Source organism: Homalodisca vitripennis, chromosome 3, assembly GCF_021130785.1.
Source record: "Homalodisca vitripennis isolate AUS2020 chromosome 3, UT_GWSS_2.1, whole genome shotgun sequence".
NCBI classification, from domain to species: Eukaryota; Metazoa; Arthropoda; class Insecta; order Hemiptera; family Cicadellidae; genus Homalodisca; species Homalodisca vitripennis.
The window spans coordinates 31,192,515-31,220,150 of NC_060209.1; the positions used below are offsets into that span (position 1 = coordinate 31,192,515).

At 33.4% G+C, this 27,636-nt stretch overlaps 1 protein-coding gene across 2 annotated transcripts in view; it reads left to right on the forward strand.

Moving 5' to 3' along the window:
* The window catches only part of LOC124356757 (protein sprint), a 77,589-nt gene that overhangs the window by 29,302 nt on the left and 20,651 nt on the right, over window positions 1-27,636 (forward strand). The window contains exons 7-15 of one of the 2 annotated variants that reach the window (XM_046807942.1): window positions 2,320-2,436; window positions 5,835-6,034; window positions 6,192-6,470; window positions 7,613-7,924; window positions 8,822-9,013; window positions 10,124-10,304; window positions 11,265-11,418; window positions 12,276-12,462; window positions 17,522-17,696. In XM_046807942.1, coding sequence (XP_046663898.1) covers window positions 2,320-2,436; window positions 5,835-6,034; window positions 6,192-6,470; window positions 7,613-7,924; window positions 8,822-9,013; window positions 10,124-10,304; window positions 11,265-11,418; window positions 12,276-12,462; window positions 17,522-17,696 — 1,797 coding nt within the window. The remainder of the gene's footprint in view (window positions 1-2,319; window positions 2,437-5,834; window positions 6,035-6,191; window positions 6,471-7,612; window positions 7,925-8,821; window positions 9,014-10,123; window positions 10,305-11,264; window positions 11,419-12,275; window positions 12,463-17,521; window positions 17,697-27,636) is intronic. The other variant, XM_046807943.1, reaches the window with a different exon arrangement.

The following is a 27,636-nucleotide window of genomic DNA, read 5'->3' on the forward strand; positions in this document are numbered from 1 at the left end:
TTAGTATTGTAGTGTACAATGTAAAACATTATTTCCATGTATTCGATTTTGTAATTTATCAAGAATTGGTACATATTTCCTACTTAGGAGTAATGGTTCTTTTTGTAAAAATAAAACACTGGTACAATGAAGACATATGGTATGCATTGTACTAGTATTTTATTTTAATTTTAAAATTATATAATTAAAAATTATAATTTTTTTTAAAACAAAGTTTATGATTAAAGACTTACTTGAGAACTAATAAGTCATTTGAAGTTTGAAGAACAACATCAAATATTAAAAACGTTCATATACAAGGGTCGTTTGGAAATTATGTTGCTTTAATAAATAAAATGTTAAGCTAACTTTTAAACCCTTTCCAGTTAAACTATTTTTCAACATAGTCACCATTGTGACATATAAGCTCTTATCATATCCTAGGACATGTTCTCATTAATTGTTGAATGAAATTCTGCCGCCTGTGCACATAACCAAATGATGAAAATGGTGATTTTTACAGAGCGAATTGCGACCCACTCCATTGATTGTCTTTTTTATCAAAATCGACAGAAGAAACCCATGTTACGTTACCAATGACTGAAATTCGTCACCATCTTCATGGTACTCTTTGTTTTGAGTTAATCAGTCAAGAGTTTAGGTACCCATCAGGCTTAAAATATACAATGTCCAAGTTTTTCAGTCACAGTTTTATACATTAGAGTTCTTGATTACTGGAAAATGCTGTAAAAAATTGTGAACCTTTGTGTTATTCCTAACCTTATGATGGATTTGTTTGACAAGATCATCGATAACCACTGAAAAATGGCAGTTTCCCTTTTCATCGTAAACATTAGTTCACCTGTCAGAAAATAATTTAAACTGCAATATACCTCTTTATGTTTTTTCCATACACAGAACACAAACACAGTAAATTACTGCCGGTTGCATTTTACTTACACTTTTGGGATTGTCGATTGTGGTGGCCATTTTGAATACTAATGTAGAGTGCTCAGAATGACGTAGTGACCTTCGTAATAACCAGAAGCGCAATAATCATAGCTACACAACGCCCCTCAGATTGCTCCGCTACCCCTACCTATTCGGCAAGAAGATGCCTCAGTAGCTTACTTGCCAAAAAAACCATCGCATTTTGCTTGTTTTATCTTAAAAGTAGCAGCAGTCAGTTCACTGCTAATTATTGACAGCCTGTTTTAAGTTGTATGATAAAATCTTAAGAAAAAATAAGTAACTGCAATTATAATGGTGTACATGTTACTTTATCAGAAACAATAAAGAATAGTACCTAATCTGATCAAATTATTTGGCTGCATTATAATAGTTGTAATAAAAAACCATCATGTACACATAAATTACTGAAATATTGTTTACATATATTGAGCGGAATTAAACTTTGAAAATCTTCCTCTTTTCAGAATTTCACAACAGTTATACTAATAATATTGAATGGAATAAAAAGTATAAACTGTGTTACATCAAAGATGTCTAATGTGTATTAAGACTTAAGTTTTTAAACAGTTGGTGAATACGAATTATTTCATTTATGGCTCACACATAGTGCAAAATTACTACTAAAAATATGCTTCTGCATAAGGCTCATGCTTCCTTATAAGTACTTTAACACGTTCTCATCGACAATCGAAATTTTATATGGTTTTTTTTAAAACAATATGTATTTTGCACTAAATATGTCAAAAAACTGTAAAAAGCATAAAAAACCATTCCAAAATGCCATATGATATATTTGATAGGTTTAATTGGAAATATGGCTGGGTTAAACTCAGCATAAAAAGCATACGAAACATGGGGTTCTAGAGCCCCATGTGGGGCTGAGGTAGTGATAAGGCATAGGTCTCTAGATCCCCATGCCGGGTTTTAAGAAAGAGTGAGTAGATTCCCGCATTGGCTTGAGCGTGTTACAGAAACACTAATTCCAAACAAGAAAATTAAGCTGAAAGTCAATGGTTGGCAAAACTTTGTATTTGAAACTAGAACTTTTCCTTGTTATAATTGTCTACTTAACTCCCTAAAAGCCCTTCTACTAATATTAAATCAATGTGATATCTACCATAACTGAAAAAAAATGGTTTACTTCTCCATTGTTATGTGTTAATATGTACAGTAGTAAATATGTTAAATATAACTGTTTACCTGGATTACTTCAGTTTTTATTTCACATCCAGTTTTAAGCGGCCATGAAAAAACGCAGACCTTGATGGGTCTAGCAAATTCAACATTGCTAATCTTCCGATGGAAAATTGTGGTGTTTTGAAATATCTACAATGGCGTAGAGAAACTGAAGTAGAGATGTATTTTCAGGTAGTCCTACCTCCCCCACGTGTAGTTCCCCCACCACTAACAGCGTCAGTTACCTCTCACGGGCCACACGGCCTACTCCTCCCAACACTCTCAACCTCATCTGTTCCAACATCACAGGTAACACACACTCACCCTGCATGGATACTGTACTAACCCTCTCTGTGCCTGTTCTGCTTCTGCTCCTGGTTGACTCGTTTTGTCGATGTTGCATGGTCTTGTTAACCCTAAACAATTTCTTATCCAAATTAATTATCATTTTAATTAAATGCCAAATTAGTTGCTCAAATTTTGAATTACAGGTTACTTTTGAGCTTCAATTACAACTGTGAATATTCTATTTTACAAGCTCCATATTTTTTTATAAATGTCTTATTCTTGTTAAAAACATTCAAAAATCTAATTTTGATCTTTTCTGAATCAAACACCAAATTTTAATTATACACATTTATGACATTTTGAAAGCTGTGTACCAAAACACACTTAATTAAATAAATTTAAATTAATAAATTAATTATTAATTAATTATAAATAAATATATATATAAATAAATAAATATTATAAATAAATAATTAATTAAATAAATAAAAATAAATAAAAAAAATTAATATAAATTTCCTTCTATAGTAATCATAATTAGTTGAATTCAAATGAACAACCAATACCTCACTTGCAGGTCTAGACATGAATCTGGTTTCACTTGGTACTGACTGTATAAACTTCGGCAGTACACTGAGTTTCGTGGTCTTATTCTCAGAAACACGATTCTCTCTTGTCACAAATGCCTTGATAATACAAGTTGATCCCCTTCAGGCTCTGCACTACACAAATTTTAGTATTTTTGAAGCAGGACTTTTGTAGCCAAGACTTATTTTCTCCTTGTAGATCTACCGATAATGTGTTTCTACTCGGAATTGTGTTTTCCATTTTCAATGTATTTAATTTTAAATTTCTTGCTCGAATATTGAAAAAAGGAAAGTGCTGACCTTAATTTTACGTCTAATTGAATGTGCATGCTTGCTGTTTATATTAATTTATTCTGAATTTTCCTTCTTGTTTTGTAACTGAATTGTTTTTATTTTGCTCAGTTTTTATTTCATCATAATTATGTGATGTACTTCTTCTGATGTTATGCCCTAAAATGAATATTCCTTTTACCATTTTATGATGTGTTCAGAATGTTTTTTATTTTGTTTCTCATGTTCTATAAGGACTTCAAATAGGCTTTTGCCAGAAACCTCCTCTCACTGTTGTATTTTAGTTTTGTGACTAGATTTAAATAGATTGTTTCGAAGTTTTAAAACTTGAATGAGAATGATTTCTGTACAATTAAGTTGTGAAGGCCGTATGACTCACGTGAGCCAGACAGTGTTGCTGCTAGAGGAAAGTTTGGTGGGGAACTGTGGTAATTGGAAAGTGCTAATTAGACTATTGTTTTGGAAATGTTCTCTCACTATTTTCCTCTCGAGTAACTCTTCCCTGCTGGAGTTAGCAAGCATTACCTCCCAGTCAGACTTAACTGCATGTTTTGTTTTTAATCGTGGACAATTTCAAGGTAGGTTAACTCTCTCAAAGCACTGTACATTTTAATTTGTTAAGTCTTCACAATGTCTCCATATATACTTTCTATCCTAGTTGTGTTGTCAGTGTGGTTCTAATTATTTTTGGAGTTAAATAAAAGAAAATTTTGAGTTATGTCTAATACTAGTAATTACAATTTATGCACTAGTTATTTTTTGAATGCATTGAAATCCATATTTAAAACCTCAGAGTAGAATTCACCTATCTGAGCAATCTGAACAGCATTGACCGACTTCGATGTGAACTTTACCCGTTTTTATATGTGGTATAGTATGTGATACAATACGGGCACCTCGATTCATATACCAATTAAATCAGATAGAGAGAGTATTTTTTTTTATTTTTTTAATCAATCAAAAGCTTTTTATTAATTAAAAGTACATATACAATATAATGGCACCAACAGTTTTAAAATTACGCTAAATAGCCCAGAAAAGCATATTCAAAATTATATACATCAAACAGGTAATTAAACTAAATAAATTGGTAACAGATATGTAAAAAATGTTATGATCAGTTGAAAATTACTCAGCCATCTTTATCACAATTAGGTGTTTTGTTTCAATCGTAGAATTAATTATTTTACAAAAGATATTTCTCTACTTTACAGTGGCTTTATTTTATGTATTATATTACGTTACAGTGTTTTAATAATAAGTTTATATGATTTATGAAGAAAAATCTATGTGTTTAGTAAGCGTATCTTGTTAATGCTATAGTGCAGTGTTGTAATTAGTTTAACTCATTCTAGATAATGATAATAAACATACTTTTAATAGTGCATACCATAATATTTTCTACACAAGTTTATATTGTGTATTGCATATAACAAACAAAACACATTAAATTCTTTGTAACTACATAATTTTGGTTAACTTATATTTTGGCCATTTTTATTACATAATAGTTTTTTATGGACAATAATGATTTACAAGTTCTTGTGAGAAAATAGTGTATAATAAATGGGGCTTATAGTGGATATGTATTTTTTAAATATATGTACAAAATACCAAAAGAAATTACCTACTATTTAAGGAACTTTCAACTGCCAAAACAGTGTTTAAAGCGTATAATTTCTACCAAAAAAAGAAATGTAAGTGAAAATAATGAACCAGTTTATTTTAAGAAAAAGGGTTTGCTATAAATACTGGATCATAAAATTTGGAATGATTTCAAATTTTTTTAAATAAATTTTAAATAATTAGGAATGAATTATTGTAATATACCCCAATCAAATCACATTTTTATTGCCGGAACATTTTATAACAAATGGCAAAAGTCAAATTTTTACTCACTAAAATTGTTTGGTCATACACAAACCACAAGAAATCTCATTCAAACATACTATTTACATGAAGTACACTGTACCATTAATATAATAGTCCAGTGATTTCATTTGTCAAGTTCTGTAATAATATTATATGCTACTATTATAATTTTATGAGAGTAATACAAATGCCTCTTAATGGCTTATTAAACTCAATATTATTTCTCACTCAGTATTAGATAGCACTTTTGAAGTTTGTTAACACAAGTGTAAACAACTAGGTGTCGCTTTAGGTTCGCTATCAGATTTAAAAATAGAAGGAAAGAATGCAGATCTAATTGTTTTACAAGCTTGGTGACTTGCTAGCTTGTTTATCAGTACCGTATATCAGTTATCAGCAACATGTTTACTCTGATATTGCTGATGTTATTGCTAGTTCCCAGGCAGTTATATAAAGTAACCTGATGGATGTACACGTTGCAGCATGCTAGTTCTTGAGATTTACAGTGGATTTTATTATGTTTGGCTGTTTGTTGGAGTATAAATGGTCCTGTTATGATAATTTTGATATTTTAAGGTAATTATAAAACATAGAGATAAAATTTGACTTGAGTTTTGTGAAATGTTAATTGTTAATTTGACTAATAAGGAGTTATGGTATGTTACACAGGTCATACGGAGAGGCGGTCAAGCAGCAACTCACCATTACAACAGTTGGTAGCTCTGTCCAGCAAGACTCCACCCCCTCCCCCACCACGGTGGGCCAAGCCCTCTTCACATCAACAGAATTTCACGGTGACGACCACTGTCACTTTCTCAATGAGCCAAGAAACAACGCCTCCACCTCACGTTGAAGTGTCGTGCGTTCAGGTGAGTCAGAGTTCTCAATCTCCATTAGCACCCGAAAACTGAATCTTTGAAATTCAGTAGAAAAGTATTATTAAATTGTTACAATCTGTTTTGCTTCTAATAATTCATTAGTGCATGCAAACAGTTAAATGATTTTTCATACACATTTTCTGCTTAGGTTACGCCAAAGATAATGAGCTTGGAGCCAGAGAGTTTTCCGTCACTAAGTAGCTGCTCTACGCTCGAGGCTCCAGAGCCTGCGCCTAGGTCACAGTTGACCTCCCCTCCCGTGTTGTCCCCGCCATCATCAGTGACTTCCCCTACTCAGTCCGAGCCCGCCACACACTCCCGCCCACCCCACCGCCGCAGCAAGCGACACAAGGAGTCCAGGCATTACCAGGAATCTGATATCCTCGAGTCACCCACCGTCTACTACAGGAGTTCTGTCGCAGATAAGGTAACAATAACAACTGCTCTGAAAGGTTCATACAATCACTGAATTTACTGGCAACACTCACCTATTGTCTTCCATAACAGAATAAAGAAATTATTAGAATTATTAAATGAAAGATAGTGTAGTTCATGAAATACACATTAAGTTTTTACTTTGTATGTTTAGTGGCAATCGGAAGTATTTTGTATTCTCAAGGGAGTGTACGAGTTAGATGTTGGTAGCCATATGTTGACGCACTTGACTAGACACTCAAGTGGACTGTGTGAATGTCATTAAAAAAGTATTTCTTTATTTTTATTTAAATTTTTGTAATTGGAGTTGAACTGTGTGTAATTGTATAAAATCATGCACGTAAATACACACATTTAGTCAATGAATTTCAGAAAGTTTGTTCACTGAGTCATATCGAAGTGGTCTGGGTATGAAGCACTTTTATAAACAAATTTATGAACTTAATATCAGTATCAAAATAATGTACTATTTATAAATACAATAGATATGCGAGTATCCAAACCCGATGAGATCAGGTCTATTTCAGATAAGGCAGACTGCCATTAAACACTAATCTGCAGTAAGGGTTGGCATAATAAATGTAATAAATTTCAAATGGAAATAAGGCAAGTACATTAGTATGAACCACAAACTCAACTTTGTTTTGTTAAAAGTCTTATAACACACATTTATTTTGTTAAAATGTAGTAGTATTGCTCAGATACATCGCTTTGGCCAACATAGAATATAGCCTCTAAAAGCTGAGCACTCATTCACAAAAGACATTTTCTATTGATATTTAGTACTATATTAATGTACATAAAAGTTCATATAAAGTTCTAGTTGAGTTATCTTTCTGTTTTAAAACGGATTCATACCATAAATAACTGAATTATGACCAAATTTAATTCTTATAATGTACTTTGGATAATCCGAAACTTTGTATAGACACATTCCAGATAATCGCCTTAATTGATTCTATGTAAAGTGGACAATGTTACCAATTAAAAAAGTACATACAGACCTTACTACTTATAAATTCAGTCTGTTGCAAATTCTACATGGTACAAGTTGTTAAGTTTTAGGACCATATACCAGAATGAATGTAATTTAAAAGCTTTGTTATACTAATGAACTACTTTCACTGTCACAAGGTGAGTGACTACGAGGACATCTGGGGACCCGAGTCAATGAGCACGTTCAAACCTGTCCGATCTCCGTTCTCTTCCCCGGACGAGAGTAGAGCCCCGGTCCCTGACATATTGGAGCGAGTACCCACCACTACCCCTGCCAGCACTCCTGCCACCACCCCTGCCCCTACTCCTACACCAGCCACTGCCTCCACCCCCTCCACTGCACCCCTTCCTCGTAACCGACTGGGTCTCAGTGTCAATACCGCATCCCCCATCTCCCCAACAGTCACATCTTCCAACGAACTGAAGACACCTGTGGACTCACAGCCTTCTGTAAGTTTTGTTCATTATACTGGCTCTAATATTGATTGTAAATATTTATGATACATTTAGTCTGAGAATTTGTAACGGAATAACAGGAATTAAGAGGCTGTTTTAGATATTGCTTTGGAATTTCATTCTTGAGAAGATTCATTAACAAACCTCAGATCTTTGTGAGTCAAAATCGACGATACAAGAAGTAAAGTATAGGCATTGGTCTGGTAAAAGAATTTTGACTTGTTTTTCCACAACCCAAGTCGTTTTCTTTTTTTTTTTTTTTTTTTTCATTTACAAAGCGCAGATAAGATTTAAATATCCAACGGTCTTTTTCTTCCTTGCTTCTTACAGAACCGCTTAAAGTATTCAAACACTTAATTACGAGTCAAACAGTCATTACCATTCTTTTTTTTAATATGGTGGATTTTCCAAGTTTCACGTTAAATTCATTACTTTTTGAAAATACTAAGCATTTTTCTGATGGGAAACTGATAACGCAAACAGAGTCCATTGCCCAACCTATGATCAGCTGGTAGTAATGAAGAGGAGAAATGTCACGTGATTGCAGTGTAGTGTTTGCCCTTGAGGCCTACACTATTATTTAGTTATTAGGAAAATCAGTCTAAATATTTTATTAACCAGACCTTATACCACTGTACACTTAATGGGATCTCTACTAAAATGTTCAATGGTGAACAAATTTTATGTCTTGAACTATGTGTTGAGAAGTTCAAAAATCTGTAAGCTAGTACATGACCTAAAAAATCTTGAAAAGGCATATCAGTAAGAAAATAGTGAGGATTTTCTAGTATTATTTGATTATCTTTCTATAATTATTTTATAATAACATTATATTTTTACAGTAATTGTAATTGTTGTAGATAGTTTATAATGAATATTTGTATTTTTCAGAGCAATGGAAAGCAAGGGAGTCCGTTTTACGCAGAGCCGGCTGATGCTATCAGACAGGCGGCACTACTCAAGGTGCAGCGACGCCAGGGCAGGGTCCACACTGCCAAGACCCACCGCCACTCAGACCCTGCAACCTTGATACAGTGGCCCACCCCTACCCCCACCTCGGGCCTCCAGAGGATAGACTCTAAGGTGGGTGAACCTATCAGTGTGTTATAATGTTAGACTTTATTATTTGATTACAATGTGTCGTAAAAAGGAGTAGATTTCTGGCCAATTAATTAAATTTACAAGTCTAAATTAAAATCATTCTAATGTTGCAATAAACACAACAAATTTCCTCTGTACAATGTTTCTTAATATTACCGCAAAATGTTAGAGATTAACTGTAGCTATTTAGTTGCGTTTTATCCTCTACAGGGCAGTTAACATCGAGTACTTAATTAAACTATGAAAAAATTTTCTAAGGTATTACATTTTTATTGTTTGTAATTAAAAACTTAATATTACATTTATGAAATAAAAAATGTTTGCTTCTTTGCTTAGTGCTAAAAATTGTATTGATCATTATAGTAAATTTTGATAAAATCCTTTATTTTATCTCATTCTGATGGCAGTGTGATAATTCCCAGTTACGTGTAGCCACATTGAAATAATAAGGTGTCATATAGATAGTTTTGCTGCTTAAAAATTAAGTAGTGGATTTAAACATTTTGAATAATAAGTTAAAAACCTGAAGATTATGGTACAATTGTCTCTTAGAAGAAAATTTCTATACTGATATTTTATATATATATATATACAGGGTGTAAATAAGTTCTGATACACCTGGATATATTCAAAACAGATTGATATATTGATGTAAAATCTTCACCTTAGTTATTAAAAGACCTTTTTTAACAAAAAGTGTCAAAAAGTGTGTCCCCACTCCCCTTTTGAAGTATCTTTAAGTTTTCAAATTGCAGCCCCTATCTTGTGACATGTCGTTTTAAAGGTATATTCAATAAAAACACAATGACATGAATAAAGCATCTCTACAGCGTTTCTAGCAAAAGTTATGGGCAAATAACCTACAATAAGCCTACAGTAAGCATAAGCCTAGGAATTATGTGCTTTGTAGTCTGTAGGTTTATTGTATTTTTACAGACAAAGGTACACCTTTGACACTGTCAATACATTGTATATGTGGGATGACAATAAACATCTTGATTCTTGAAATAGTCTATACGTAATCTCATACATTTTTTGATAATTTTAATATGTTTTGACAAATTCCTACATCGTCTGACTGCCATGTTGTAGGAGGAGCTGTGCACCAGTGGCAACGGTCTGTCCTCGTCAGTGGACAACCTAGCTCACCTCCGCCACTCCCGACACAAGGGCAGAGCCAAGCCCGTGCAGCCGCCTAGGGTGGGCTTCCGAGCAGCAGGCAAGTCTTTCCATGACACTTCCTGGACTGTGGATTCCAGCTGGGAGTTCATTGGTAGGTCGTCCCTCAACATTGTGTATTTCATACTGAATATCGCTTTCAATTTTTTTTATCACTTTGACTAAGACACTGTACTGAAACAACCTCGATATTTGCTCCATAAAAATCAAAGTTCTATGACCAAAAATAAAGGAGTAGTCTATAATTTAACATTGGTTCTAATTGGAAAACTCAAGGTTGCACCAATACAGTTAGCTCTTTAATTCTTTGTTTGAAGTTTGTTATTGACAATGGAAGGTTTGACAGCATAATAGGATTTCAGACATTTGCCATTGTTATGTGTATAGCACAAGGTTTCGAGAATTGAAATCTATCCTCTTCATCAGGTGAGAAAATAATTAGTACAGCATAAGTCACGAGCACAAGAATTCAAGAGCACCATCACATGTCACACAAGTGCAGGTGAAAGTGAAATTTGTGCTTGTAACCTGCATCCTGTAACACTGAGGTTCATTTGACTCCCGTTTTGACTCCAAGTAGGTTTCGGGTACGTTTGACCCACTTTCATTGTCTTCTTTTTCTTTCTTTTTTAAACGTAATTATTTTCTCACTTGATGAAGAGATTAATTTCAAGAGCTATTAGCACTTTAAGTTGAATTTTGTGCTCTAACAAAAATAAGCTGATTTTAAGACTAAATATTTTAAAGCTTTTAATACATTCATTATAATTGAAAGCTCTATTTTAAATTTTCCTGAAAACTATTGTACATACTAACACAACAAAATGAACGTTGCTTGTTAAGTTCTGACTCTTATTTCTGAAACACCATTAAATTTGTATTATTGTATGCACCAATTCAGTCAAATTATGGAGACGTACAGTGACACACTATGGAGAAGGCATAGTTTATGTATAAAATATTGTATATTCACTATGGTACTAAAAGGATGGTTACTACCTTAATTACGATGAATGTAAGTGTGGTATTTAAGGTTCTCCATGTTGTGTTGCAGGAAATGAAGACGAGGCAGGATCTGATCAGGAAAGTGTTGAGGAAGGGTTTATCATGGAGAGGAGGTTTCCCTCTCTTGAACAACAGGCTGAGGACTCCGAGTCCAACAGTCCTGGCTACCGAGGCATCACGATCCAGGAGATCATTTCCCAGAGGTAAGCTGATGAGTTGGTGCGATCTTTGTGTCTTTTAATACTTAAGAGGGGGGTCAACAATTTAGTCAATCTTAAACAAGGTATTAGACCAACTGACAACCACAAGTCTTCTGGTGTGTCAAATTTTAAGTCGACTGATTTTTCTAGAAATTCCTTTGGAGTCCTAAACCTCGAAGTATCTGATAAGCAGATAGATAGCCTGTATCATTAAGGAGAAGTAGAACCTTTGATTGTATTGGTTACACAAGAGGTAAATCATTCATACAGACGAAGTGTGCTGAGGTCCAACACTAGTTCAGTTATTTCTGAGGTTTAACGATAGGACTAACTGTAGTTTGATTAGAAATAGTAAATAATGATTTCATTATTGCTTTTAATGTGTGATCATTACACGAAAGTTCCTGCTGGATGTGGCACAGACTAATTCAGTTCTGGTTGAAATAATCAGTTAATATGTCAAATACATTCATTTTTTTCTAAATACACTGAATACATTTTGGCATTTAAATTAATAGGCATGGGGAATCAGAAAAGAGTGTCAGTCAAATGGACAGCCTGTTTGTTGCAAATTCTAAACAAATGACTTTGTTACTATTTGCTGTTTTTGCATTTAAATCAATTAGTATTCATCACTATTGGTATACCTAAGAAGATTTCAGTGTAAGTCCATGTGTGCCTTAAATCTTCTAAACTCATTGTTCCTTTTGTCCTGATTAGTAGTTTAGCTGGTGCCATTTCTTTAAAAAATAATTAATTACCTAATTTTAAATTAGCTGTCGTAAGTAATCAGTCTATAGTGTCAAAAAACTGGAAATGTAGTAGGTGTAACTCAAATTAAGTTTATCTGATGTTAACAGGTTTCCAGAATTGCGACTGTCACCTAACCTTTCTCACAGTCACAAAGGAGGCGACCCAAACAGTAGCTCTGACTCCAACAACGGCTCCAGGGTTTCAGCTTATGACAATGTTGTCAACAACAACAACCACAAGCCCGTGAGCATCTGTCTGAACGGATCGGGCAACTCTGACAACGATGATGCACTGGTGAGTTTAACTACTACTACTACTGTAAATAGTTTTTGTTCAAAGAGTTATCGTTGAAAGGCATAACTAGGAATATTTTTATTATTTTTAATAGATAATTAATAAAAAAAAGTTAAATAAAATATGATTTCTTTGGGTTTGGTTTAAAAATTTAGTTGACAGATTTGAGTGGTCTCACCTGTTTCTAATACAATAGAAAACATTTGTATCAAATTACCATCTATTTTAAGTTTTGTTTGTGAATTTTATAGTTAGGTAAACATTTACCAACTAGCCAATGAATTCTTTGTTCATTAACAATTTTACTCAATGCTCTCTTAATTTGGCAAACTGTTTGGTACCATGTTTTAGTTTAATTGATATTTTTTTAGTGTTGATTGTTTTATTAATATTACATTTATTAACGCTCAACACTTTGCCTGTAAGTGGTTTAGTGTTTGATATTAGGAGTATCACATCCCTTCACTAATATTAAAACATGTAAATATGTTCAATTTCAAGACACTTCAGTGTATTATTTTTTAATCTAGCAGAGATGATTTTGGCATTATGCTTACAGTTAGCATGATTTTAATTTGCTTGTAGTGCGGGACACAGTTAAATTAAACAAAATCAAACATTTTCAAACCCTGATTATTTTCTTAAGTATAGTATAACCTTGTATTATTAATTTAACCAATGAATCAAACAACATTGAAATATGTTTTAATAAAATACATTAGTAGTGGAGAGATAAGAAAATATTTAAACAGAATTTAGCATATTATTGTAGTGCGTAACAGTACAAAATATGTGTGTGTGTTAAATGTTGTTATCAAAATTATAGTGGACTAAACATTCTGAGTCATTACCACGTCCTACACATTGTACAACACATAGAGGATATTTACAATAAAAGAACTAATCTACTATTGGTTTTATGATTAGTGAAGTTCAAGCCCGTGGGAAAAGCCTCTCCCATACAAATAACTTCTTTGTAGTTGATAACATGTGTTGGCTTTTTACACTGGTTGGATATGGTTATTTTTAGATATAGTTGTAACATCAATTCCTTGAGATCAGTACCAGATTTACCATTAGGCCGACTGGGCTCAGCCTAGGGCTGCAGTCTGAGAGTGGCCGCACGAGGTGTGGTGTTTATTTATACAAGGTGTTTGAAAAGTTTGGGTACGGCTTAATATTTTACAAACCATAGCAGATAACATCTATAAACTTTGCACAGTGTCATATGGCCTTGTAAACTATTTTTCCTTGCTATTACCATGACATGCCAACCATGGGGGGACGGCCCACAGAGGAAAACATGGAAATCTTAAATTAAAGCATGGGTCGAGTGATACCTCATTTTAAAGAGCTCTTTTAGTAGAGTTGAATGCCGCAAACCGCATCTCAAAAGGTTTATCCAATCAGAAATGGCGGGTTGTTTTAGGTACACATTGTGAAGTACATTATGCGCTGCCATTTCTGACTGGATCGTCGTATTCTGATGCGGTTGGCGGCGTTTCACTCTACTAACCGATGTGTTTTCACTGACTTTTTTTTAATTAGCAAATTATGTCATAAATTTATAACACAATAAACAAAACTAAAATAAGTTTGTCGTATTTATGTTTATGAATTAACTTAGTTACACACTAGCAATGCATTTTATTCACTAAGTGATAATACATTAGAAAGTGACATCATCCATGAATGGAAACTTTTACAATAGTAAACATCCAAGTTCCTCTTAACCCTCCGACTGATGACCGACGGCACAGCCGTCTATTTATACCGCTTGTGAACTGATAAAGACGGCACAGCCGTCGGTCAACTTTCCAAAGGTTATACAAAAGTAATTTACACCAGTTGATTTTCTATGCTCATATTTAACAATTCATTTTATATAGTTTACGTTCGTATTATTACTCGTTGTCAGCTGTTTTCAAACCATAGGCCGCTTGGCACGCGGCGGCTGACCGGCAACGCAACTGGTGACTCATCGCGGGCGTGGCGCACTGTTCGGCATTTCGGTATTTGATTCATATATATTATACCACAGAAATACTGATTCTCCTATGTCTAGAGAAGACTTTGTAGACAGCATAATATCAAATTTAACTAGCCAGGAAGATGCAACACTCAATCCAAATGAAATGGGGGATGGAAGCCATTTACTTGCGCATTTACCTGGTAAAAATGAAAGAATTTGTGTTGTTTGCGCTGATGATCCCGGTGTAAAAAGGAAGAAGAAAAGTGTTTTCTGGAGTCCCAGTTGTAACTGTGGTATTCACCCTACGTGTTACCATAAGTTGGAGCACTTCACTAGGCCTACACATTCAGGGAGGAGGAAGAGGACCTACTCTAGTGAAGATGACTAAAAAAAGCAGTTGTGCATTTTTTTCAGTTTTTGAAAGAAAACATGTTTTGTGTTGTAAATATGTGTATATATGTCATAAAGATTTTCATTATAATATGGTGTATAATTCTTACATTTGGAGTGTCTTGATATATTTATAAGTAACAAAGCTACAAAGCTTGAAACTTTGAAAAAATATTTCTTTTAATTAACATTTTTAGTTTTATGTGTAAATAAAAAAAAATATGCTAAAGTAAGTGAATACTTTTATTACTGTAGATTATTCTATGGTTAATAACAAAAAAATGATATATAACACTTATACCTTTTAATTTATTAAATATTTTTAGTAAATTTCTTAAAAATATGCTACACAAGGGCTAATTCTAGCTTATCGTTCTGGGAGTTTCTTATTATCAGCCGGAGGGTTGAATAAATTAGTTTAACATTTAAAAATGTTAAAGAGGATAATATCAATACTTAAGTTCTACCATTGTTCTTTGTTGGTGAAATAGTTAACTTACCACTTAATTTGAATAACATTTTTTTTGTTATTTTTTATAAATACTAATCAGTGAAACCATAGGTTAGTAGAGTGAAACGCCGCCTACAGCATCAGAATACAACGATCCAGTCAGAAATGGCAGCGCATAATGTACTTCACAATGTGTACCTAAAACAACCCGCCATTTCTGATTGCATAAACCATTTAAGATGCAGTTTGCGGCATTCAACTCTACTAAGTGATCTCTTTAAAATGAGGTATCACTCGACCCATGCTTTAATTTAAGATTTCCATGTTTTCCTCTGTGGGCCGTCCCCCCATGGTTGGCATGTCATGGTAATAGCAAGGAAAAATACTGTACAAGGCCATATGACACTGTGCAAAGTTTATAGATGTTATCTGCTATGGTTTATAAAATATTAAGCCGTACCCAGACTTTTCAATCACCTTGTATATGGAATTAAAATATCATTGCCTACCAAGTGGCGATAAAGTAGTTCTTTCACCTCTGTTTTCATGTAATATGGCTTTATAATCCCTAACGAGAAATATTAGACAGTGAAAATTCAATGGTCTGTAGTTCAAGTATAACAGGATTCCACCAGAAATTGAGAGATGTGGACTCAAACCTCATCAAGCACCAAATTTTTTCATCTTTAGATAAATTTCTGTAACTTATTTTTGCTTAAATTCTCAAATAAAAGAATATCAAAAGATGTTTATCTATATAAATGTCAATCATTGTTAAATAACGGTCTCGAATCACCCAAGGAATTAGAATATCATTGACTTACTACACAGCGACAGTGCTTTTTCCCTGCCAACACCTCCATGGCAATTCTGGTTGTATGCGTGTTCAAACAAGTAGATGACAACTACAGGAAATTAACAAAACCTGATCAGTTAAATCTGTAAAATTAAATGTTTTAAATAGTGGTTTACAAAATACATGGCTGAAATATTGGCTTTTAGAGCTCGTAACCTGATCAATGCAAAATTATTTTTGTAAAGTAAATTTTTTATTCTATGCCGCCCGGTTAAGAACAAAAATTAAGATGATAATGTAATAACAAATTTTTTAATATCATTTGAAAATTCTAAAATGGCATACTCACAAACAGTACACTTGTGTCTATCTTTTATTAAAATATTGCCTTAGTGGCATAGCAAGTTTTCAAATTGTAAATTTTGAAAATTGCAGCTAAAAACCAAACCTTTTTACCTATTTTTGACATAAATATTGGAAGTTAGTGCCTGTAAATTATTTGTCTTATTATATCAAAACGTAGAAATAAACAAGCTAAATTTTAATGTAACTCTTGTTTCTGTAGCTCTACTGGTTAGTTTGTGGTTAACTTCCAAACTCATGTATCTAAACTTTTTGATACAAGAGTAGTTATTCAATTACATTAAAATATGTATAAATATACATATATCAATATACATCAATATACATATATATTTCCAAGAATAATATGTTTTTTGTGGATTTGACTTAAGAGTGGTATAATGTAGTAAAAGAATTTTAGCTTGGTCATATCATCACTCCATTCAAAGGATACACTGACAATTTGTTGGTTTTACATGCCAAGTTAAACAAGGTTTTGAGTTATAAGGGTGTAAGCAACACATATACATATAAAAAAGACATTAAAACTCTATCATTCTCAAAAAATGAATTATAGTGTAGTGTTTTTTTTTAACTCAAAAGGTTCTACATGGGATTCTTTGTTATATTTATTGTTATAGAATGATTAATGTTTAATTTATGACTACTGTTTAATAAATAGGTAGTTCTATCTAAGTATTTAATAAAGTTAAAACATTACTCAGAACTAATGTATAAAATTTCAAACTTTAAAATCCAAATATCAAAAAAACTTCAAAAAAGGCACATACAACCAATTTTCAGCTAGCAATATAATCTCTATAAATATATAGGAGCTATATATTTATATTTTAGGTTGAAATTATGTTTCAAAGAGCTTTAACAAAATTGTGTTTTTATTATATAAGTCATTTTAAGGTAATCTAATAACCTGTCATCAGAAGTAAATTATATATTTTGATAATTATAATTTTAAATTCACATATCACAAAGGGGAGATGGGTTGCACAAAAATCTTGGCCTATGCCTCAAGATCTGTAAATGCAACACTGTTTGAGATACTCATCTTCATACACTTAGCCTCTAGAAGGGATTGTTTGTGTTCCAGACGGTGTTCTCGGAGCCGTGGGACAGCTCACGGTGGGAGCACCTGTTGAGGGGCAGAGATCGGGAGAGTGAAGTAGAGCACAAGTCCACCACCCCCGCCCCCGCTCCAGCTCCTGCCCAGACACCCACAGTTACCCGCACCAAGAGTTTCAAAGAACGACTCGACCCACTACTCTGTAAGTGCTCTTATTATTATGTTTTGGTAGGGTTTAATTTTACTTTACTTTACTTACTTAAAAAGATAACAGTAATAATGTTATTAGTAGTGCCAGTCGCAGTTCTGTAGCTAATCTATAAGTATCACTGTGCTTACTTAACATGTTTAAGATTATTGAATGTGCCACTGCCTGTGAAATTCAGTCAGTAACATGGTGCCTTTTCATTTGTTGGCGGAGCTTGCTTATAAAGGCATTGACTGTTGTTTCTTCTGGCATGAACTCCACCAGCAAAACACCATGCCTATCCAAAAAAAATTGGCATGATCCTTTGCGGTGACAGCGTTTGTTTTGGGCTTGACTTTCACAGGAGAGGAAGTGTGTTGCTAATCCATGGATAAGAATAAATTGGAAATTCTATGAAAAGATTGATTATTGTGAATTACACGTTCTCATGAATTTTCGTGCCGTCACCAATTCTCTTCTGAGAACGTGGATGGTCAATCTGAACATTCTTCAATTACGCCAACTACAAGACTATAAAGAGAAACTGCCTTTCCTTTAAAAACGTCCCTTGTATTATATCCCAAAAATATCTGAAAGGCAACAATACGGTAATACTAATTAATACACTAATTTATAAAACGGATTTTAAAGCTGTTTAAAGTAAACAAATATTTTGTAATATTTTGGTTCTTATATATATCAATATCAATGAGGACTATTATCTTTTGATTAGACAATTGTTTAGTTTTGTATCTAAAACAAACAATCAGTGGTTTCGTTTCGTCCTGTGACCGCAAATGGTTACATGTGTTGTATATAGCCAAGCTAGTCAGTTACCTGGACTTGGTGAGGAATTAACGTAAGCATTTTCCAAACCTTGTAAATGACATAGCTTAAACAGTTTGGAGTAGGTTAATGTACCATTTTGCCGAATTTATTAAGACAATGACATACTAGCCTTTGTATATTTCGCAGCAAAGGATTATTAGTTTCCTAAAGCAGACACGATTTCAAATTAGATTTACATATTAAAAAAGATATAGGTTAACCACATGTGGTAAACAAATAACTGTTTTAAGTCAACCACATGGCGACCACGAGGATGAGCAGGAACTTGGGTTTGACCCACAAAGTCCTTGGTAGCCAACAATACTAACCAAAAGAAAACATGGAAATCTATGGTGGGGGCTTCAGGCCCTAGGCGGTGCCATCCGGAGTATATAAGCTCCGAAGAGCCCAAAAACTCCCTATCTCTCAGCTGTCTCACCATCTCTCTCTCTCTCTCCCTCTCCAGAATTTTGTAGAGTACTTAGCGTATATCTGTTTTTATCCCTCAATGTGTTAACTTACATAACAGTTTCGGACTTAGAGACAATAATTGGTCTCAATTTCCCCATAATGTTAGGCATCACTGTACTGTACTGGACGGTAAGTCATATCTGCTGACTAACATAAAATTCACTGTCTCACTTTACCTTATAAAAGTAATGCAAAATTGTAAAGTAAATTAAAGTACAATAAAAGATGTTTGATATATGTTTGTAATTTTATAACGGAGTAAGTAATGTCCACAAAGAAGTTTGCTCACCAATTAATAATTTTTGTTTTTATTTTGGTTTTTATTATGCATTAATCGTAATGGCTAAAGCGGACGAAGTCACTGATAAACCAATCAATCAATTTCTTTATTAGTCATGTCATAGAGAAATACAAAGGGGTCAAACAGTTTACAGAATGTAAAATTACAATGCTGTTAACTTCAGAAAGTTACATGGTATAATAAAATAGGTTATCTTGATATACATTGAAATCAGTTTTCATTGTAGAACTCAGCTAGGCTGTTGTAGGGTCCTTCTGTCAATCATTTGCTGAGCTCTCTTAAGTTCTTGTCCTCTAATTCTTCTCAGTTGTTGTAGGAGATGATTATGTAGTCTGCAGCCAATGAGCCAGAGTGAGTGAGGCGTTGTTGAGGTGTAGCATAGGATGAAGCATGTCTGGTGTGATAGTTGTGAATGTTGTTGTGTGGTGGATTTTTATTGTCAGCATAAGTGATTACCTCTTGAATGTAGAGGTTGACCACTGTTATGATTCCTAGTTCCTTAAAAGATGCACAGCAAGTCTCTAGAGGTTTTAAATATGCAAGTACCCTTATAACTCGTTCCATGTTTGCTAAGTGAAGTTCCACCCCAAATAATAAGGCCATATCTAATATGTAATTCACACAGTCCAAAATATGCTGTTTTTGCAGTTTTAATGTCAGCTATTTGTTTAAGTCTTTTCATAGCATATAGACCAGAGGAAACTATTTTGCACAAGTTATCGATGTGAGGTGTCCAAGTGTAACGATCAAGGTGTGGTGAGGATGAGTCATACATGCTTGGGGATCATTTTAGGGCGCTAGAATCTGGTAGGTTTATAGACATGGGGCCAGCTAATTTAATTTTTAACCCTTTTCAGTGCCAAAGTCCGGGTAACAGGACATTTTAAAAACAAGCTTAAATTGCCGCCAGTTTTAACCAGACTTTTTTAGGAAATATGTTCGAAATATAATACCTTATATTTTTACACATTTCAATTCGTATGAAAAATAAACATACTTTCTGTTAAGCATGTTATATGATGCACAAACACAGCTGATGAATCAGTAACAATGACGAAAGTTTACGATCAAGTTGTTGGCCCGTCGTCAATGATGTCGTAGCCAAGACGCTTGGTTTTCATAGTTGTCAGTCCAATGTTTCGGTGTTAGGAATGTTGTGGTTATGTTTATAATAATAATATAGCCAAATAATGTGTGTGTAATTTAGGCGTGTAGTGACGTATTATGAATGTTTCAAGGTCCCCATTGAATGAAAATACTCTTAGATGAGTAGTGGAGAGAGAGTACCTAAATCTCAACTTTGTAACTGATATTTCTTTTGTCATGCAAATATTTAAATATTTGTAAATAACCAAAATCATGTTAGGCCTATTCTTTTTTGTTCTATCCTACAGTGTTATATAATTATTATTTTAACTATCACTCATAAGAAAAGTAGTAAAATCAGTAAAGGAAATGGACATTTGCTAATCAAGATATGTATTTTAGTTGCTCATAAAAAAAGTGAGCAGCATTTAAAAAATGTTATAATATTTTTATTTTGGGTGATCGTTTTATAAAAATTAGTGGATATGTTTAAAAATAAAGTGATCTTTTGGTGTGATTGACTCTATTGCGTGTGAGAATTGTTTTGGATGATTATTGAGTGTCAAAGTAAAAATTAAAAAAGATTTTTTAGATTTTATTGTTGTCATTTCTTGTGTTTCTGGTAGTATAAGTAGTTTCTGGGTATATTTAGTGTTAATATACACATTCTTTTACAAAAAAAAAACAAAATTATAAAAATTTGCAAATAAATAACAAAATTATGACATTTTATAGTAACCATATCCAAATTGCTAAAAAGAGCATGGAACTTTTGGATAACACCTGCAAAAATACCTTTGGCATTATTGACTGACATTCCAAAAAATATGTCTGGCACTGAAAGGGTTAAAGGGGATAGTACTTGCCCTACAGTGAGGTAATTTTTCGTGCAAATTGATCAAGCAGCTTTGTTGGGTTGCTGGAGTGCAAAAGACAAAGCAGCTGTACTTAAGTTGAAAGTCGAGGGCCAGTGAAAGTGTTGTTCACATTATTTGCCATCTTAACATCAGAAAGAGGAGTTAAAATAAGTTAAGTTTCCAGGCTTTTCAGCCACCCACCCCCCTAATATATAAACATATGTATCCTTGATCTTCTTTTTGTGTTCATATAAATGCTTCTTTTAAAATAAAGAATGTGAATTTTAGAAGCAGATGTGCAGTTTGACTATAGTATAAATAAACATAATTCAACTTGTGCGTCATTTTCAGTTATTCCATTTACATGGTTCTTGGCAATTACCCATGTTCTTAGCATTCTCTGCATACTAAATTACTACTACACTAGGCATTTAAAACAATATCCAAGAAACAACACTAATGAGTTGTGTGAATTCAAATACTTTATTTTGTGCATTTATTTCAGTAACACATGGTTTTTTGACAATCCTTGGAAAAATGATTCAGTCTCAAAATTTTATTACTAAACAAAGGGTAATATTTACTCAGGTTATTTATATCTATCCATTTAACTATGCTGATAACAGCAATAGTCAAAATGCTATCAGAAATATTATGAATTATGTGTGTATGTATATATATATATATATATATATATATATATATATATATATATATATAAATTTATAACACACACATAAATTAATACATTTATTTTGTATATATGTTATATTATATTTATCAGAATATTATAAATGTGCTTTAAATATGTAACTCTGAATAAATCATGCTCCCTATGATAGATTCTTTGTGTTAATTATCGTTGGTTAGTGTTTGATTTAAAGCAAAAGAAAGCAATACAATAAATTCTACTTATTAATCAATTATAAGTGGTGAATGGATACATAACAGTTTAGTTACAAGAACATCTATGAGAAGTGTTTTACAACATTAAAAATATGTGACACATTAAAGTTCATGAACATTGTTCTAAATTCACTGATCCACAACAAATTTTTCATTACATTTCCTGCAACATAAATAAGAAAAATATAAGGAAAAAGGATAGGACTGATTGTGAGAGTGGTGACTCCAATATCAGGTCATTCGTCTGTGAGACTCTACATGGATTCTGTGGCTTGTGTACTCAAGAAGTGTAGAATATAATCTGTTGAACACTAGTGAGCATGTGAGATCTAAGTCTCTTAGTAAAAAATAAAGAATGCAAGTACGAGTGGTCACATGGGAACAAAGTCCAGTGCTGTGTAGATGGGGGCAGAGGCATGCTATGGTCATATCACTGAATGACAGGCAATATCACAGCCCTCTATCCATTGTGTGTGCTTCAAGGCTCTTTTGGCTCATACGCATTATTTTTTCCTGTAACACGTATACATCAAGGAAAAGTAGACGTAAAAGCTGTAAACTTTGTACTTTTTCTATTTTCTTACTTAAATTGATAGTTAATTAGGATTACAATGGTATTTTATGGTTACTAAGGGCACCTGTGTTGTGCTACAGTCTCTTAATCAGCTTGTTGGTATCTGTTAATATGAGCACCTCTGATGTGTAGCTGTCTCTGAATCAGCTTGTTGGTATCTGTTAATATAAGCACCTCTATTGTGCTGCTGTCTCTGAATCAGCTTGTTGGTATCTGTTAATATAAGCACCTCTATTGTGCTGCAGTCTCTTAATCAGTGTGTTGGCATCTGTTAATACGAGCACCTCTGCTGTGCTGCAGTCTCTTAATCAGCTTGTTGGTATCTTTTAATACGAGCACCTGTATTGTGCTGCAGTCTCTTAATCAGTGTGTTGGCATCTGTTAATACGAGCACCTCTGTTGTGCTGCAGTCTCTTAATCAGTGTGTTGGCATCTGTTAATATGAGCACCTCTGCTGTGCTGCAGTCTCTTAATCAGTGTGTTGGCATCTGTTAATATGAGCACCTCTGCTGTGCTGCAGTCTCTTAATCAGTGTGTTGGCATCTGTTAATATGAGCACCTCTGCTTTGCTACAGTCTCTTAATCAGTGTGTTGGTATATGTTAATATGAGCACCTCTGTTGTGCTGCAGTCTCTTAATCAGTGTGTTGGCATCTTTTAATATGAGCACCTCTGTTGTGCTGCAGTCTCTTAATCAGTGTGTTGGCATCTGTTAATATGAGCACCTCTGCTGTGCTGCAGTCTCTTAATCAGCTTGTTGGTATCTTTTAATACGAGCACCTGTATTGTGCTGCAGTCTCTTAATCAGTGTGTTGGCATCTGTTAATACGAGCACCTCTGTTGTGCTGCAGTCTCTTAATCAGTGTGTTGGCATCTGTTAATATGAGCAACTCTGTTGTGCTGCAGTCTCTTAATCAGTGTGTTGGCATCTGTTAATATGAGCACCTCTGCTGTGCTGCAGTCTCTTAATCAGTGTGTTGGCATCTGTTAATATGAGCACCTCTGTTGTGCTGCAGTCTCTTAATCAGTGTGTTGGTATATGTTAATATGAGCACCTCTGCTGTGCTGCAGTCTCTTAATCAGTGTGTTGGTATATGTTAATATGAGCACCTCTGCTGTGCTGCAGTCTCTTAATCAGTGTGTTGGCATCTGTTAATATGAGCACCTCTGCTGTGCTGCAGTCTCTTAATCAGTGTGTTGGCATCTGTTAATATGAGCACCTCTGCTGTGCTGCAGTCTCTTAATCAGTGTGTTGGCATCTGTTAATATGAGCACCTGTGTAGTCCTGCAGTCTTTACAACAGCTTGTTGGGCATGCTGAATATGCAGATAACTGTTGTCTTGAGAAATATTTTAATTTTGTTATAATCATTAAAATAAAATTACATGAGTTTATTCCATTTATAACAGAACAAAACACCAAATACATAAAGTCCATTAATACTAATTAGACATGCAGGGGTTATGCAAAATAATGCTATGCTAGGCTACAACAAAATAATGCTATGCTAGGCTACAACAAAATAATGCTATGCTAGGCTACAACAAAAAGATATGACATTCCTGTACGTCCTTGTCATTTCAGAGAAAATGTTCAGTTATAAATGCCCTACACGCTACATACATTGTACTTTAGGACCAAGCAATCCTTCCCAAGTTTGGAGCACTTGCTTGGCTGGAAACTCACCCAGTATTATAGTCCTTGTCCAGAGTAAGAGCAAAGAGTATGTTATTAGTATATTTCATACTAGATATTCTTTGTTTACTAAAATACGCGATCTGTCCAAAGATATTCAATTTCTTATGTTCATTTACTTGCTTGTCATGGAGATTTCAGCATTACGAATTTTTTTTTAATACTTATTGAATTTAAATTAATTTATTATTCTTTTAGAGGAGAAGGGAACAAATTTATTCCTCAACAGTCGTTTATTGTGCTTTTTCAAATTCTAGTGACAATTTTATATTGGTACAATATTCTATAAATAATTTTTAAATGTACAGCTTCGGTCAAACTTCTTTTGTAAGCCACAAATTGTAAAGAACTGGGAGTGGAGAGAAGAGAAACAGAAGGATCTGGACGTTTTCAGAATGGGTTAATATTACGAAGAGCTTAAGCTTTAAGGATGTTCTACAGTATAGTTATGTATACTGTACACTATACACTTTATCTCATTGTAAGAACATCCACTACATTCAGCAATAAACCGTCATGGTATACTGTACTGTAACAATCCAATTAAATTAATTTTGCGTTAAATCTCTATAAATTGGTACTGACGAGGCTATAATATTTAGCTATAACTGTTCTCCTAGTCATCCATATAAATTTTATTATCTTTTACTGATACACTCTCAGTTATTCTAATATATGACTATCACGATTGGTCAGATATGTGGTTTGTATTAGATTGACGTCATATACTGCGTAACATTTACGTACGCAAAATGTTACTTATCACTGTTATCTCATTCTCGAGGCTTAGTTAGATATATGATCACACCACTCAATCAAATATTTAATAAATTAATACAAATAACTTAAATGACATCATACACGTGGTTTCATTAATTAATTAATACTAAATTAGTACCTGTTATAGCTGGTTCAGATCAGATGTTTACATGTTTTATCAGATTACTAATCCTACTTCTTGTAGTGTTCACCCAATTTAATTAATTTCATAGATTCACTTTTACTATTGATGACTAATTGTATAAACAGACGTGTGCATTGTGCCATTCATTATTCTTGTTTCAGTCTTAAAGTTAAATGTACTACTTAAAAACATACTAAATATCAAATTTGTTTGAATGTATTTGTGAAATTTTATTTAGGAGCAAGTCTGTAGTATGTTAGTGTGAGTGATTAAGAAATAAACATCCCAAAAGATTGTTATATTTTGTAGAGTCATTTTTAATACTGAGACTCACATAAATTAAAATTAATTAAAATTTAACTCTAGGTATTCAAATAAATACTATTTGTGTAAAACTGAATCATAATTTTCAAAGGTCTATTGGCAGTGGTAATAAATTAATAAAGGTTTTTAAAATGGAACCTGATAAACTCTTTAAGGCTAAATCAAAATTGCTTATCTCTATAAAACACTAAGGTAATATTATAGAGTCTTTTGTAAAGATATACTGGTAGTTAAATTTAGTGTTAACAGGATAAAAATATGCCTCCATCTAAAAATATCGAATGTGCCAAAGTTTTGGAATGGTTTATAATTGCTTTGAGTCGCAATGGCAGTGTGGGAATGTGCTAAAGTGAGGCATTTGTGACAAATGCTTCCTTCTTAAAAAAAAAAAAAAAAAAACAAGTTATTGGAATTTCTATTGTGTTTATGCAAAATATACACATCTGTGTGAAAAATAAAAGAAATGAACAATTTTGTAGTTAGTTTTTAAAAAAGAAAGACAGTATGATAATTGTATATTTATTTGAAGTCCAAGCAAAACTTACAGTAATAATTTTTTCAATTCCATTTTATTTTTTATTTTGAAATAGCCTACAGAAAAGGCAATTGTCTTATTAGAACAGCTTTATTTAACTTGTTTTTGTGTAAAGGACAGAATTGAGACAAGAGAGGCCAGACAAGGTACTTTTTATTTCCTTAAACAACATATAAAATGTGGCAATGGAATCATAAAAAATAAACTGCTACTAATATATTAGTGTTGTCAGGATTCTATGTTAAAATAAACTAAACAAAGAAATAAGTTTTAAATTATGCCCAGTAATACATTTTCCCCTACAATAGAAATACGAAGAAAAGAGTTTCTATTGTAATACATAATGTCAAATGTCCAAAATCCAGTAATCTTTTCAAATCATTCTTTGTTGTTTTTTGGTAAATATTTAATTATTTTTGGGTAAATATTAACATGAACAAGTATTTTATATTTAATGCAAATTGTATTGAATTGAAGAGAAACATGTTTGGTTTCTTGTATGGTACTTACTTATAGGCTATATGTCACAAGTAAATTTAAAAAGTTGTTTTCTCCAAAATCACTAACTTTAATAAATTGAATAGTTTTGAAGTCATTATTATTGTAAAAATACAATTTTTCAACACTTCAAAAATTTGTAGAAAATTAGCATAAACCTCGTCAATATTAAAAACAATTTCCGGGGAAGAATATTCAATCCATGTATAAGCCGATCGGCAAGGAAAACTAGGAGGAAGTGACAGTGTGTTATTCGCACACTAAGCCAGCTCTATCTCGTCTGATTGATGAGGGACGTGATGAATGGGATAAATTTGTTTCAGACGAGTTTAGCAGCAACATTAATTTTTCCTTGTGTTCTTGAATAATTAATTTTATGCGTTATCTGTTTTTTCGAATTTGACGTGATAAATTAGAAAAAAGAATCCGCGAAAATACAGTTATCTGTTTTATAAACTCTGAAGACTTGTGATAATTTTAAATAATTTTATTCGGTGCCGAATATAATTATAATTGATTCTAATAGAAAATTCCCCCAATCGATGGAATCCAAAATGTCATACTTTTCCTTACATTGAACGGATGCCACACTTGTTAATGTTTTTCGTGAGCTTTGAACCAATTGACCCTCTCAACCTAAACTGCGACGGAGTAACATACCGTGTGACCGTGACCTTGAACTTTGTGCCTACTACGTAGTGGTGACACATACAGTAGTTGTATACATACATACACTCCCACAACTCTGGCACGGTGACAACATTGACACAGGCTATCGGCGACCTCCCCTCGCTCGACCCATGTGCTAGGGAAGGAACACGCCCTGGGGGCAGCAACGTGCGGTGGAAAAGTTCCGGCGCATCGCGGCCCGTGACCTGCCGCAGGAACGCGTGGAATGCCTCTCCCACTGCTGATAACAACCGCGCGTCTATTTACAGACACCGGAACGGTACATGACTGATAACTGTTCCATGATT